Source organism: Tiliqua scincoides, chromosome 7, assembly GCF_035046505.1.
Source record: "Tiliqua scincoides isolate rTilSci1 chromosome 7, rTilSci1.hap2, whole genome shotgun sequence".
Taxonomy (NCBI): domain Eukaryota; kingdom Metazoa; phylum Chordata; class Lepidosauria; order Squamata; family Scincidae; genus Tiliqua; species Tiliqua scincoides.
In genome coordinates this window covers 57,914,860-57,928,074 of record NC_089827.1, presented here as the reverse complement: position 1 = coordinate 57,928,074, position 13,215 = coordinate 57,914,860, and the positions used below count along the sequence as shown (strand labels likewise).

The following is a 13,215-nucleotide window of genomic DNA, read 5'->3' as shown; positions in this document are numbered from 1 at the left end:
GGGGGCGGGGGAAAAAAGAATTAATTTACCATTTAAAATTTGAATAAATTTACATAAATGAATATATTAGAGATGGAACTTGTGTGAATGAATGAAGGTCTTGCAGTAGCTCAAGGCCTATAAATGTCCTTGCACAAAGCAAGGCCAGCTTTTCCTTTGCTGCCACTGCTGCTTCACAGACATGAAACAGCAAGTAGTGGAGAGAGCCCTTGTCCCACAGCTCAAGTGAGAGGTCGAACAGTCTTTCTCTTGCTGAGGCCAGCACGGGCTCCAGCAAGTCTTTGGAGGGCCAGAGGCTCATTGGAGACTGGGAGCTCACCGAGGGCCTGATTGAAAGGCCCTGAGGGCCGCAAGTGGCCCCCCGGGCCGGGGTTTGGGCACCCCTGGTCTAGATGTTCAGTTAAAGTTCTGAGATGTGGAACTGTCTCTTGTCCAAGTAGAGTTAAAGCCAATGACTTAGCAAGAAAGTCATTGATCTCCAAACCTGAAAAGTAGGATTATTTCCGCCTTTAGGTTGTGTACCTTGCTTTCTTCTCTAAAATTACGAATGGTAGCTTGCAGTCAGTCTTCTTAGAGATCCAGTGCTGATTATGAGGAGAAGCAAGAAAACACAAATGAGTGGAGATGAGGTGAGAAATAAGAGTGGAAGTTTAGGGCATTTTACAAGCAGATGTTGAACAGATGCGTGGTTTGAGTGCCATCCCCTGGCTACAAGGAAAAGCTAAGAAATAGTTGCTGCATGACCTGTTTAACGGATATTCTTCTGTTTGATCTTGGTAGACTGTGTCTTGTATCATTCTTCAGAAATGAATAATGGAAAATAGTTTTGAGCAAGGCAAAATGAATCTTACTTGATGGTGAAATGCTGATGAATGACACAAATTAGCCTGGTATACAGGAACACTTGCAGCCTAGATTTGTCACCTTAGTTCATATGACATCCATAAATGGGAATAGGATACTTCCCCCATCCTGGAAGGAAGTATAGGATTTTTGTGAAGAATATATGTTCTGGGCAGATGGAAACTGCAAATATTACAAGTAATTCAGACCTTGCAGCTTACATAGGAACTATCTGTAGCTTATAGAGTGGGTAGCCAGGGTAACCCCTGCCCTAGGTGACGTGCCAGGGGGTGTGCCACCTGACCCCCTGCTGAGTGGAGGCTTGTATCACGTTTGTGGTGGAAGGGCCCTCTCGTCCTCTCTGAGGCTCTGAATGCCTGGAAATAGCCATCTTGGAAGCAATTTGGCAGTGATTGATTGTGATGACATCATCATGTCACTGTTGAATCACTTCCAGGTGCCGCGCCATTGCTCCAGTAAGTATGAGGGGTGTTGCACAGTGCGAGCAGAGGGGTGACATAGGCTCTGGGTGGCGTGTACACTTGGGATGCCACTGGGAACTATACCTATTTTTGAGTTATGGTAGCAAAGTGGTGCATATCTGGACAGTTGCTAGATTGATTGTAATTTGAAGGCATGTTTTCTTTAGATCTTGAAAAATGACATTTTCTGGATATAAAAAAATAATTTAATATTGACTGTGAAAACTATTATCTGTTGCAATGCTTTTCTTAAACAACAAGGCTGATGTAAACCTCATGTGATGCTTCCCCCCCCCCCCCAGTTTGAGATGTTCAGAATTGGGCTTTGAGCCTTGGTATAGCAAATGGCTTTTTCTAGTAGCACTTCCATCTGTCTCCATCGAGGCAGATGTTCAGTTCAGTTCAGTTTTATTATGGTCACCGACCAGCATAGAGAGGCAGATGAAGTACATTCGTGCTTAAACCATTCATTATCAGTTGTTAAGGATAGTAATAAAAATTTTGTAAAGGAGATTCCTGAAGCTTTTTATTGTCAGGCAGCCCAATCCTGAGCTGCCTGTTCCACTGGGACTGTTGCAGCGCCAAAATTGCTGCTGTGGCATCCCATGTGCAACAAGGCAGTGGCTGCCTGCTGCTCAGGAGAAGGGAACTTTTGTCCCCTTCCCCCGGGGAAGGGAAGTAGCCCTGCAATGCGGCCACCCTTGGGCTTCCGTAGAATTAAGAGCCTCCGTGTTGGGCCACGTAGCCTGACGTGGAGCTCAAGATTTGGTGGAGCTGAGCTCCACCAGTCCGCCTCCCTCCTGCCCTGCTCCCTTCCCTGGCATGCCTCCTCCCCTCCCCCCACCTCCCCCCACCCTGGAATGCTTCCCCTCCCCATGCCCCCACCTACCGCTCTACCGCCCGGCAGTTTGGATGACCACTGACGGAGCACCAGTGTTCTACCAGTGTTAGCCCAGTACCACCTGGTGCTGGGCTAGCTCCAGGGCTTCACTGGTGCTAAGGGCTCGCAAACACGCTTTATGGCCAGTGCACATTGTTTAGGATTGGACCCTCAATTTCTTGTGACTTAAGCACAGTCCAGAAGCGTCTCCTGCTAGTTATCGTTGATCTGAGCAGTCTCTTGTTCTCTTGTTCAGCTAATAAACTTGATTTTCATTGGTTTTTTAAGTAGGACAAGTGAACTACCCAAAGGTGGCAGATAATTCTTCCTTTGATGAGGACAGCAGTGATGCCCTCTCCCCAGAGCAACCGGCCAGCCATGAATCCCAAGGGTCTGTGCCGTCTCCTATGGAAGCTCGGATTGGCGAATCACTTCCCATCCCCACAGTGGCATCCCCTGCTCCGGTAAGTGTGTGGTTTTAGCTCTTGTGCACTCTGAGAACTCAGTGTGATCAGGCAACACAGGTGCCTTGAACCTTCAAAGAAAATATACCCTTCTGAAATGTGAATGCTGAGGGAATGGTTTTGTTGGGATTTGCAGCAAAAACACATTATGATGCCAACAAAACCTTCTTTATTGACTTACCTGGTACAGGCAACAGATGAATATGAACCCCATGAGATGACAGTGGGGAAGGAAGGAGGATCCTGTACTTGCTCTCTGGTGGGTTTAATGCAGACGCCCCCTGTAGCAGTGAAAAGACTAGATCAGGGTTAACAGGAAGTGGGGGGCATGGAGGGCTGCGGAGCAGGGTTCCTCTTAAATGCAGTTTCTGAATTCTCAGGAGGTCCCTGGAACAAATCCCCTGTGGATACAGGGGCATGGCTGTATTAAGCATTTGGTTTGCTTGCAGTTTTGTCTTCTGTGTCTGAAGCCGCAATGAAGGATCAAAAGGAAGGAACAAATATAAAAGTGAAACTTTTATTGCTTTCCTTTGCATGGTGTGTTAGGGGATGTGCAGTCTGTGTGCAGTGTGTTTCATTTGCATAAAGTTATTTCCTTCTTGCTGGGGAGAAGACAATAGGAGGTAATGATATATTAATGTTCATTTGTGCCCTCTTTGGGTATACTTTTGCAGGTTGTGTGTCAGCTGAAAATCAGTGGAGACTTCAGTGAAACAGCTTTCCTGCCTGAGCAGCCACTAACTCCCCTCCCACCGCGACCTCCGGTGCCTCCTAATCTCACGAACGGAATTGCTACTCCTGCTGCCAAACCACTTCCAACGCTTATTAAGGTATTCCTTCATACAGATTAAAAATTTACAGCAGCAGAAGAGTCCACTGTGTTTTGAGTATGTTAAGATTTGGTGAAAGATGTTGAATCTCACCTTATCCCAGTCTCTAGTGTTGTTCTGTAGTAGGACTTAGTACCTAGGACTTAATTTACAAAGCATCTACTTAAAACGGGGATTAAGGCTAGGTATGTGTGTACCCTCTCCACTGTTATTAGATGTAATGTATTATATAACTGTTAAGGTTAAGACCAGACTTACGCTAAGACAAAGTATTTTCTTGGGGATAGTATAGACTAGTGTCTTTTCTATTACAATCCCTTTATTTTTCTGTGTACTCCGGAGCCCAGTGAGCCATTGAAAATAATCTACATCCTGTATGTGGGGCAAAATTAGACTTTCAGAAAATTGCTTAAATCTTGTAAGTGGCTCAAATATTGGTGTCAAAGCTACCAGATGTGTACCAATATTTTGTGTATGGTGACAGAAGTGGCATCTACTTACTACTTGGAGAATATTAGCGAAAAACCAGCTATGCATCTCTCTCTGTGGTTTGTATGTATATATTCATTAGGGAAGATTAGTGGATGGGGAACATGGTTAGCAAAAGCTGTTAGTGTCTTAGCCTTTGCACCCTTTATCTTCACTTTACCTTGACCTTTCTCACTTTTCTCACTTTGAACAGCAAAGCCAATCCAAATCTTCATGTGAGAAATCCCAGCGCAGCAAAAAATCCAAGGAGCCAAAGCCAAAAGTCAAGAAGCTGAAATATCACCAGTATATCCCACCGGACCAAAAGCAAGACAAAGGAGCTCCTCCCATGGATTCCTCTTATGCCAAAATCTTGCAGCAACAGCAGCTCTTCTTGCAGCTCCAGATTCTGAATCAGCAACAGCAGCAGCACTACAATTATCAGACCATCCTGCCAGCTCCACCAAAGTATGGGATGCTGCTTGCTGTTTGTTTCTTACTTGATGCAAAAGTTGTGACCATCTGTCCTTCTCAGGGATCCTCATTCATGCAGTCCTGTTTCCCCACATTCTTGGTGTCTTCTGTTTTAAGCCTATCAAAAGTATGGTAGTTTTTCACTTTCCTACCAGTTGTGTGCATATGTTCCTATTTCTTTTTTCCATTGTCAGTAGGCAATGTAGCCTGCATCCTCCTTAGTGTTAGGCCAGTGGTAGTCCATCTGACTCCACTTTTCTTTTGAATTGATATCTATGGATTGCTTTCAAATTTTCTTTGTGAATTTGTTTCATTTACTTTCACCAATATCACATTAAATTCTCTCCCATTTCCTTTTCATGCCAGGATCTATAGGCTCTTGACTCATTAACAACTTATTAATAACCGCTAATACCCCCCCCCCCCCCGTTTGCTTATCCCTAACTGTTTTTCAGATTAAGTTGATTGGGCTCCTGATGTTAAAATGGTCCAAGTCTTGAAAATGTTGCTTTGTATCTGCAGATAATGAAAGCAGGGACACACAGTGGCATAACTACAGGCAGGGCAGCGCAGTAAGTACTGCAGGCTCCACAAAGTGCCATGTAAGCGGCCCCTCCGGCTCACCTTTTGAGGCATTATGAGCAGCAATGGCAATGTGGAGGCGCACCTGTGTATTGCTACTGATGTCCGAATGGCTCCAATGGTGAGTGGAAGGGGCCGCTTACACAGTGTGTTGCGGTGCCTGCAGTACTTACAACGCCTCCTCCTCGTAGCTACGCCACTGTGGACGCTGAATACCATCTCCATTCTGATTTGCTTCTTCTTATGTGAGAATAGTTTCATGAAGTTCTTCAATCTGAACAAATTGTTCTTTTGTCACCTATCAAATGGTATTCGGTTTGAAGCCCAGGCAGTGCTACCAGCTGTATAGTCGAAGCCAGTGGAGATGCACACAATCTCTTTCAAATGAAGTTTCTTCACTATGCTTTTAATATATGTTTTTGTATTTGAGTTCTGTTCATTAAATCATGTTCATGTTTCACTCTTCCTATCCTTTCATAAAGGTGTTTGTTCGCTCGTTCTATTAATGAAGGGAGATTGTCCTTAGTCACGAAACTGTGATACCAAGGCAATTAACATTTGAGCATGATGGTAATCAGTGATGCAAAGGATAGCTAAACTCCTCCTAATAGTATGTTAACTCATCATCTATGCCTTGATTCTGGCAACTTTATAGTTCAAAATAAACTTATTTAATATATATTGTTTTACAGTTTTCTATTGAATATGTCCCATAATAGAAAGGGCACCCAGTAACAGTTGGCAAGCACACATTGATACTGCCAAATTGAAATTTCCCAGCAGCCACTGAGCCTAGAAGAGTAACTTGCATTGCACCACTCCAGCATGCCCCTGTATCCATGAGGTTTCCATTCTGGAACCCCTTGCAGTTACCTGAAACTGCAGAAATGGGAGAATGCCTGCCCCTCCGACTCTCCAGCTCTGCTCCCCTCACCTCCGGAGGGTCATCTGAGCTCAGCCGAGGCCATGGACACCTGTCCTTGGCCTCTGTTGGAATCAGACTGAGCCTAGCAGTTTAAAATATGCAACTTGATTTCACACAAACCAGAAGAAACCAAAGAAACAGGAAGTGACGTTTTATAAAGCATTAGGAAGCCAGGGAAGCCCGTCTGTCTGTCGCCTCTGCTGGGCTCAGAGTATCCTCTGGAGGCCAGGGGAGCAGCGCTCCACTCACCTCCAGAGGGAGTGCACATGGAGCCCTGCAGATTCAGGATCTGTGGATGCGGGGACCCCTGTGTTTTGTGCGCAAGTGGTCAACCAACACCTTGACCAGTGCTCTTAATGATGCCTTAAGTTTCTCAGCAATGGTGGGTAGGGAGTGGGTAGTTCCAGTGGGTGGTTCCTGTCAGTTCCAAACACTTAATTCGCTCTTTCCTCCCTCTTCAGGCCTCCAGGAGAGCAGCAGAGTAGCAGTGCCGCCCCATCTATGCGTAGTCTCTCTACTGCTGCGGGCAGCACCTCTTCTGTGTCTTCCATTTCTAATGGGTTGATGCGACAAAACAGCAATGCCCCAGTGAGCAAGCCAGGAGCACTTCCTGCTAACCTGGATGATATGAAGGTATGTGTGTTATTGGGAGCACTATTTTGGTAGAAAGGTAGGTAGAAAGTTACAAAAAGAGATATTCACAATCCAGTCTGGTAATGCTTTATTTAGGACCAACCAAAAGTAATAACAGTATCTCACAACCTGTGGGGAAGTCATGTTGTCTAAACGCCAAGAGTCTGCAGGTTAAGTTGGAGTTCAGGGGTTTTTCTTGCAGACTAGAACCTAGCGTTTGAAAGTTGTGAGATGGCATGCATGCATGTGTAGAAGAAACAAAAAATGGTTGAAACGCTCATCCCAATTTCAGAAATATAAACTCTCACATTAACTCAGCATCAGACAAATACCAGGAAAAAGCAGACTCGGTGGACTCTTTATGTACTCCAATCAAGAGACAAAATCAAGGTGTTGCACAAAACTGAATGTCCATTGAAACCAAAATGTCTTGCTTTTCCTAGTGTTTGGAGAGCATTTTACACCCCTGAAGTGGACTCCTGTCATCTGCTGGTGATCTGTGCCTTGGAAAGAGCCTCTGAGGCTGCAATCCTAACCACACTTTCCTGAGAGTAAGCCCCATTGAACAAAATAGGGCTTACTTCTGAGTAGGCCTGGTTAGGCTTGTGCCCTGAGTTAGTGTTCGAAACTGGTCTGAGCTAACATTCAGACATTTTATTTCTAGAATATGGGGGGGCGGCATTTTTTGCTTTCCTTATCTAAAGCTTCCTCTGTGTGTTTAGAGACTGTTTTAATAGTGTGAGACAGTTTCAAGTCTGCAACACATACCCCTTTGTATTTTAGAAACTGCAGGGTATTGGCGCTCTTGGCAGTGTATAGAAGTGGAGCTGGGAGGGGCAGAGTGGTAAGTAACAGCATGCTCTGCAACGTGCTGTGTAAGCGATCCTCCCCCTCGGCATCAGAGCCATTTGGTACTTTGCTGTTGCTGCCCCTGATAGGTTTGACATCAGGGGGGAGGGGTGCTTACATGGCATGTTGCGAAGCGTGCCGTACTTACCACTCCCCCCACCCCCAGCTCCACTTCTGGCAGTGCATCCTGTTTCTCTGCTCTTCTTTCTGCCAAGTGAAGAGTTCTGTAGAACTCAAAAGCTCACTTTGATACTTTATTACTTCTGGTAGGTCTTAAACAAAGGATTGCCATACTTGGGATGCTGGATTTTCTTTTATTGGATCCACAACACCCTCCACATACACTTTTGTAAAAAGAAGTGTTGATATTGCTGGCAGAGAATTGAATATGTTAGTCTGTGTGCTTTATGGACAAAACTCTATGGCAGTATTAGCTGTTCTAGTGACATGTGGTAAATGTTTCGTTGCTCACCAGAAAGGCAGTTATTTTAATGGAGGGCATTATCCTCCAGGTCTGTGGCACTGACCTCTTACCCCAAATTGAAGTTCTGTTGAAACCAAGATTGTCCTCGGCCATACAGTTTTTGATTTAATTCTAACTCTTTGTGCTAGGTGGCAGAGTTGAAGCAAGAGTTGAAGTTGAGGGCCCTTCCTGTATCGGGTACCAAGACGGATTTAATTGAGCGCCTAAAGGCTTACCAGGAACATAATGGTACAGCAGGTCGAACAGCCACTGCTCCAAAGTCCAACACAGCAATTCTCCCAAAGGCTGCTGAAGTGGTGGTAGCCTTCCCTGCCACAAGGTTGGGTGCAGGGCCTGCGTTGGTCAGTACTGGCCTTGCTTCAGCAGAGGTGGTTGTGGCCACAGTCACTGGCAGTGGCTTGATGAAGTTTGGGAGCACAGGCTCAACTCCTCCTGTCTCGCCTACCCCTTCTGAACGCTCACTGATGAGTGCTGGGGATGAAAATTCAACCAGTGGAGATGCTTTTGGGGAGATGGTGACCTCTCCCCTGACTCAGCTCAGTCTGCAAACATCACCAGTGCAATTTTTGGTGAAGGAAGAAAGTTCCAAAGCCACCGCCTGTAGCCCAAATCCTGTGTTGAGAGCAGAGTCCTGCATCAGCAACAGGCAAGATATGGAGGTCAAGGATAAAGATCAGATGTTGCAGGAGAAAGACAAGCAGATTGAGGAACTCACACGCATGTTGAAACAGAAGCAACAGCTGGTGGAGCTGCTGAAGCTGCAGTTGCAACAAGAAAAACGATCTCGGCAGCCATTGTCAGCCATGGCTGCTGGTGAAGAGGGCACAGCTCCAGTCCCTGAGCCACCAAATACTGGCACTCAAGTTAAGAGTGAAAAGGGCTTTTTGAGTTGCCAATCTACAGGGCAGCGCAACTGCCAAACTGACCAATTAAAACCATCAGAGACCACTAGCCAAATGGACACCTCAGATTCAAGCTCAGTGCCAAAGAATGCCGTGATGGTGAAGCAGGAGGTGCCAACAGCTGAAACTGAGCCGTCATGCCAGACCTCACGTTTTTTTCTTGGTCATCAGGGTGGAGGCTTCAGTGACCTCATCAAAGGAGTCCCTCCCCCAACCCTCATCACAGATTCCGCTGGCACTCACATTGTCCTCACTGTGACCAATCAGAATGCGGAGAGGCAGAGCCTCTCCCCTCCGGAGAAAGTGGGGAGTGGTTCCTTGCTGTTGAAGGTATGCATGTCTGCAGTAATGCTCTGGAGTTTTATCCAGCAGAACTTTTTTAAAAAAACAAAAAAATGGTTCTTATGCCCACAGTGTTTGTAACTACGCAAGCCAAGGTGTCTTCATGTGTTTAAGGACAACTTGGCCACTGCGAAGGTGGCTTGGAATACTCTTTAGGAACCACATGGAATAATTTTGATGGAGGGAGTAGTTCTGATTTCTTCTGAGAGCTCCAGCTGAGTAGTGCAGGCCATGCTTAGTATGCACAGGAGGGGCAGCCATTTCTGTTAAAACACACACACTGAAGCAGTCGGACTGGGAAAGGACTCTCAACCATGGTTTGAAAGAGAAACATGTAGTCTTGAGGCGAACGAGTCCTTGCCTATGGATGTTCCTTTCACTCTGTATTTGAGAGGCCGTTGCTGAGTGGTGGAATAATGGCATCTCCAGTTAGAGGGAACTTGGGTCACTGGGCTCACCAAGACTGCCACCTGTAGCCATGCACAGACAATGCCAGTCAGAGCAGACTCTCCTAGGCCAGCTAGATCAGTGGATTTGTAACTGCATTGGCCTCAGCAAGTGTGTCCCTCATGATACAAAATTATGCATTCTTCTCTACATACTAGATCTGCACTTCCTCTCCCCCTTGTTCAAAACCAGTCCTACTGAATACATTCTCAGTTTCTTTCACCTGCACCCCTTTTCTCCAATTAATCCCTCTGTACTGATCTTGTGCTTCCACAAATACTTCTTCCCACAACACCCACACATATCCTTCTCTCCAGGCCACTTCGTCTTTACTCTGGGTCTTTAAAATGTTTCTCTCTTTTTTTCAGAGAGTATCCTCACCACCTACGAAAGCATCCATCCAGCAACCTGTAGGCAGCTCCCAGTCTTCTCTGCAGCAGCCACCAGGCGAGCCTATCAAGAAGGTAGCTCTCCACTTGTTTCCTAATGACTGGCTCTGTAGGGTGGGTGGCAGAAGACAGGAGGGACACACAAGGCAGGCATTCTGAATGCTGAATTTGCCAGATAAGAGATTCCCTCTACCACAGAGCTGCTCTCCAAGCACAGGCATGCAGCTGGGCGTAGAGTGAGAAGGATGACACATAGGGAATGGCTTTCCATTGTTGCCCTTTTGTTGCTCATGTTAGAAGTACTATTAATTCTTTAGGATTTTCCTTAGTAAGTGGAAGTGGTTGATGAGGGTGCACAATGCATTTAGGTAGGTTTGCATGAAGCAGCCTGGCTGCTATCCCTCAGGCAGCCTGGGGATAGGAGTTGCATCCCTCCTCCACAGCTGTCCAACTTTCATTCTTTTGGTCCCCAATTTTTCTTTCATTCCATTGTGGTGGTTTCTGGCTAAATAAATACATTTTACTTCCTTTTACCATCCCATTCCTTCCCTATGATCTGAATTATATGAAAACCCAAACAATGCAAGAGAAATAAAATATGCTAAGTAGGTTTTATGTTTTTGGTTTGCATCTGGAATATTTCTGTAGCATCCTTTTTGATGAGGAGAATGTCTCGTCCTGCTTTGGTGATGTGGGACTGTGACACTGCAAGCTGCCTGACTCATGCCAATCAATTGGACATTTTGCCTTTTGTTTCCTAACCTCTGTTGTCTGTCTCCATAGGGTCAGAAACCAAGTCTGCAGGTGGCCACTGGGCAGCTGCCCCAAACAGTCTTGTCTTTCTCTGCACCTCCTAACCTGCAGCCTTTCTTCCTGAATGGCTTCCACAAAGGATCCCTGAAATCCAGCATTCCTGGCAAAACTGGCCCTCCTAATGTGCCGAAAAAGGTACCCTTTCAGCAACTCATGCGGGCCAAATGAATAGGCAAGGCTGAATGGGACCAAGCAGCTGTTATAGGCCAAGCCTTTAGGAATTTGTGTCTCTGCCATGCTGAAATGCAACTTCTGGTGCAGTATGTAGTGATGAGATTTCCCCTCTGTTACAGGAGGACTGCAAATTTCTATTTGAAATTCAAATAGGGGAGGCCATTAGGAGTATGTGTTTTACAGATTACCTGTCTAGGACACTGGGCCTTTTGCAGGCTTTTTTAACCTACAGTTTTTAACCTACAGTTGGGGCTGAGCTGAAGTGGGAGGAGGGGCTCAAGAACGATCCTGCAAAATATGCATGCATGTCATTTTTGTGGTTGTTTGAGGGAGCTGTGTGAAATGAGACAAAAGTTGTGCACCCATTCAGAGTGAGGACAGGAAATATAGCCTGCAGTCTCCTTTGGCTTTGTGAGGTCATATAGCCAAATCTTATTGCCTGCATAATGTCATCATACTCCCTATCTGGTTGGGATTGCCTCTGGAAGAAACCTCTTAAAAAGACCACAGCAGCAACCAGTTGGCAAATGACATGTAGAAAAAGATAGTGGGCATTTGTGAAACCTCCCTTTTTACCTACCCCAACAATTTTATTTGGGCGGGGGGAGCAATTCAGCACAACCCTGTTAATTATCAAGATTTAAAAAAAATGATAATCCTTGTGAAAACATCTAGTAGCACCTAGTGAATATCTTTCATTTACTTCGTTCTGTATGAGGCACTGACTAGTTTGTGCCCCTTCAAGTGACCCTTCTTTCATGTTACCCATGTTTAATATGCACTATGTTTAGCCATTCCTCTCTGCTAGGTGTCATTGAAATGTCTTATGAGCAGCTCCCGAATTTTGAGAACAAAATTGTTTTCTTGGAGGAAAAAAAAGTAAAAAAAGAATGTTGGGATGTGGCCCAGGGAGGCTGACAGCTAAGAATACTAGAGTTGTGGGTTTTCTCTTGGCTGTGTAGGATAGGATAGGTGAATGTTGTGAAGCAAATAGTCACTGCTAGTCCCACAGTACTTAGTGGGCTGACTGTCTTGTCATTGGGGTAGAAATACTTGCACAAAATAAATTTCAAATGCTCTTCTGCAGCAATTGGGAAGGCATCACATAATGCTTGCGTAAGCAATGAATGGTGTATGGATGTCATCTGGTCCATAGTAGAAATGCAGAGCTTCATGGGCCAGAGAAGTCCATGTGTTGCGTGTGCTCCACAGGCAATACATTGCACCCTCTTGACCAAGTGCTGTGAAAGTGTTGGGATGGTGTGATAGCAGTGCCTCTGAAGAGGGAGCAGAACTCTCTCTGCATAGGGAGACTTATATTTCCAGGGTGCCCAGACATAGGTCATTTGAAAAGGCAGTAGGTGGCCTTTCATTGACACTTCTCATTCGTGTGTGTGTTTCCCACAGCTTCTGTCTCAACCAGGCTCTCCAGCTCCTCCATCACTATCCCAAATGGATCTGGAACAGCAGAATCCTTCCTGCTATGGTACTCCATCACCACTGTCTCTCCCTGCCTCTTCAGTATTGATGAAAGAACCCCCAGGTTATGAAGAGGCTGTGAAGCAGCAACCAAAATCCTCTGAGGTGAGAACAGCACTTTGCCTCCCACTGCATCAGTGCTGCTCTAGCACCAGGTAGTGCTGTTCTTTTGCACACACATGTTCAGTTGACTCCTTGAAATTTCATTGGAATTTCAAAAGCCAGTTGTTGGATCATTGGAATTGTCTCCCAGGGCTACAGCTGCCTTCTACTCATTGAAGCTAATTGCTCTCCCACAAATTGTAAATATCTACCTTCCCTACCAAGTTTTGGATGTGACACATTTGGTGGGTCAACAGGTTCTGGATCTTTTGGAGTGTGGAAGCTATTGTATGTCTGAGGTCAATGTTTAAGCAAGTACATGCCCCCCTCACCTCCCCCCCCCTCGTTTTTTCTCTCCTCAGGAGAATGGCTGCTCAAGTCAACAGATGGATGACCTATTTGACATTTTAATTGAGCATGGAGGTAAGAGGGGATGGGGTATACATAATTGATTTTGTTGCCTGTTTCCTCTGGTACTTTCTGTGGCTTCTGCAACACAGAAGCCAGTAACCAGAACTAATGTGCTAATGTGTCATTCTACAAAACTATAGAGGGTGAGGGGTCTGTAGGTTTTTGCTTTTTTAGTGCTGGAAGAGGCAGTGGCACCACATAAGATTGTCAGAGTGATGTAGCAGCCTAATCTGTAGCACTGC

General features: G+C 45.6%; 1 protein-coding gene across 2 annotated transcripts in view; it reads left to right on the top strand.

Annotated features, from left to right (window-relative positions):
• Positions 1-13,215, top strand: part of MRTFA (myocardin related transcription factor A) — a 34,378-nt gene that overhangs the window by 15,541 nt on the left and 5,622 nt on the right. Inside the window, exons 5-13 of one of the 2 annotated variants that reach the window (XM_066634623.1) lie at positions 2,497-2,669; positions 3,344-3,499; positions 4,182-4,435; positions 6,410-6,581; positions 8,043-9,146; positions 9,974-10,069; positions 10,778-10,942; positions 12,389-12,565; positions 12,925-12,985. In XM_066634623.1, the coding sequence (XP_066490720.1) occupies positions 2,497-2,669; positions 3,344-3,499; positions 4,182-4,435; positions 6,410-6,581; positions 8,043-9,146; positions 9,974-10,069; positions 10,778-10,942; positions 12,389-12,565; positions 12,925-12,985 (2,358 nt within the window). Of the gene's footprint in view, positions 1-2,493; positions 2,670-3,343; positions 3,500-4,181; positions 4,436-6,409; positions 6,582-8,042; positions 9,147-9,973; positions 10,070-10,777; positions 10,943-12,388; positions 12,566-12,924; positions 12,986-13,215 lie in introns of both variants that reach the window. The other variant, XM_066634622.1, reaches the window with a different exon arrangement.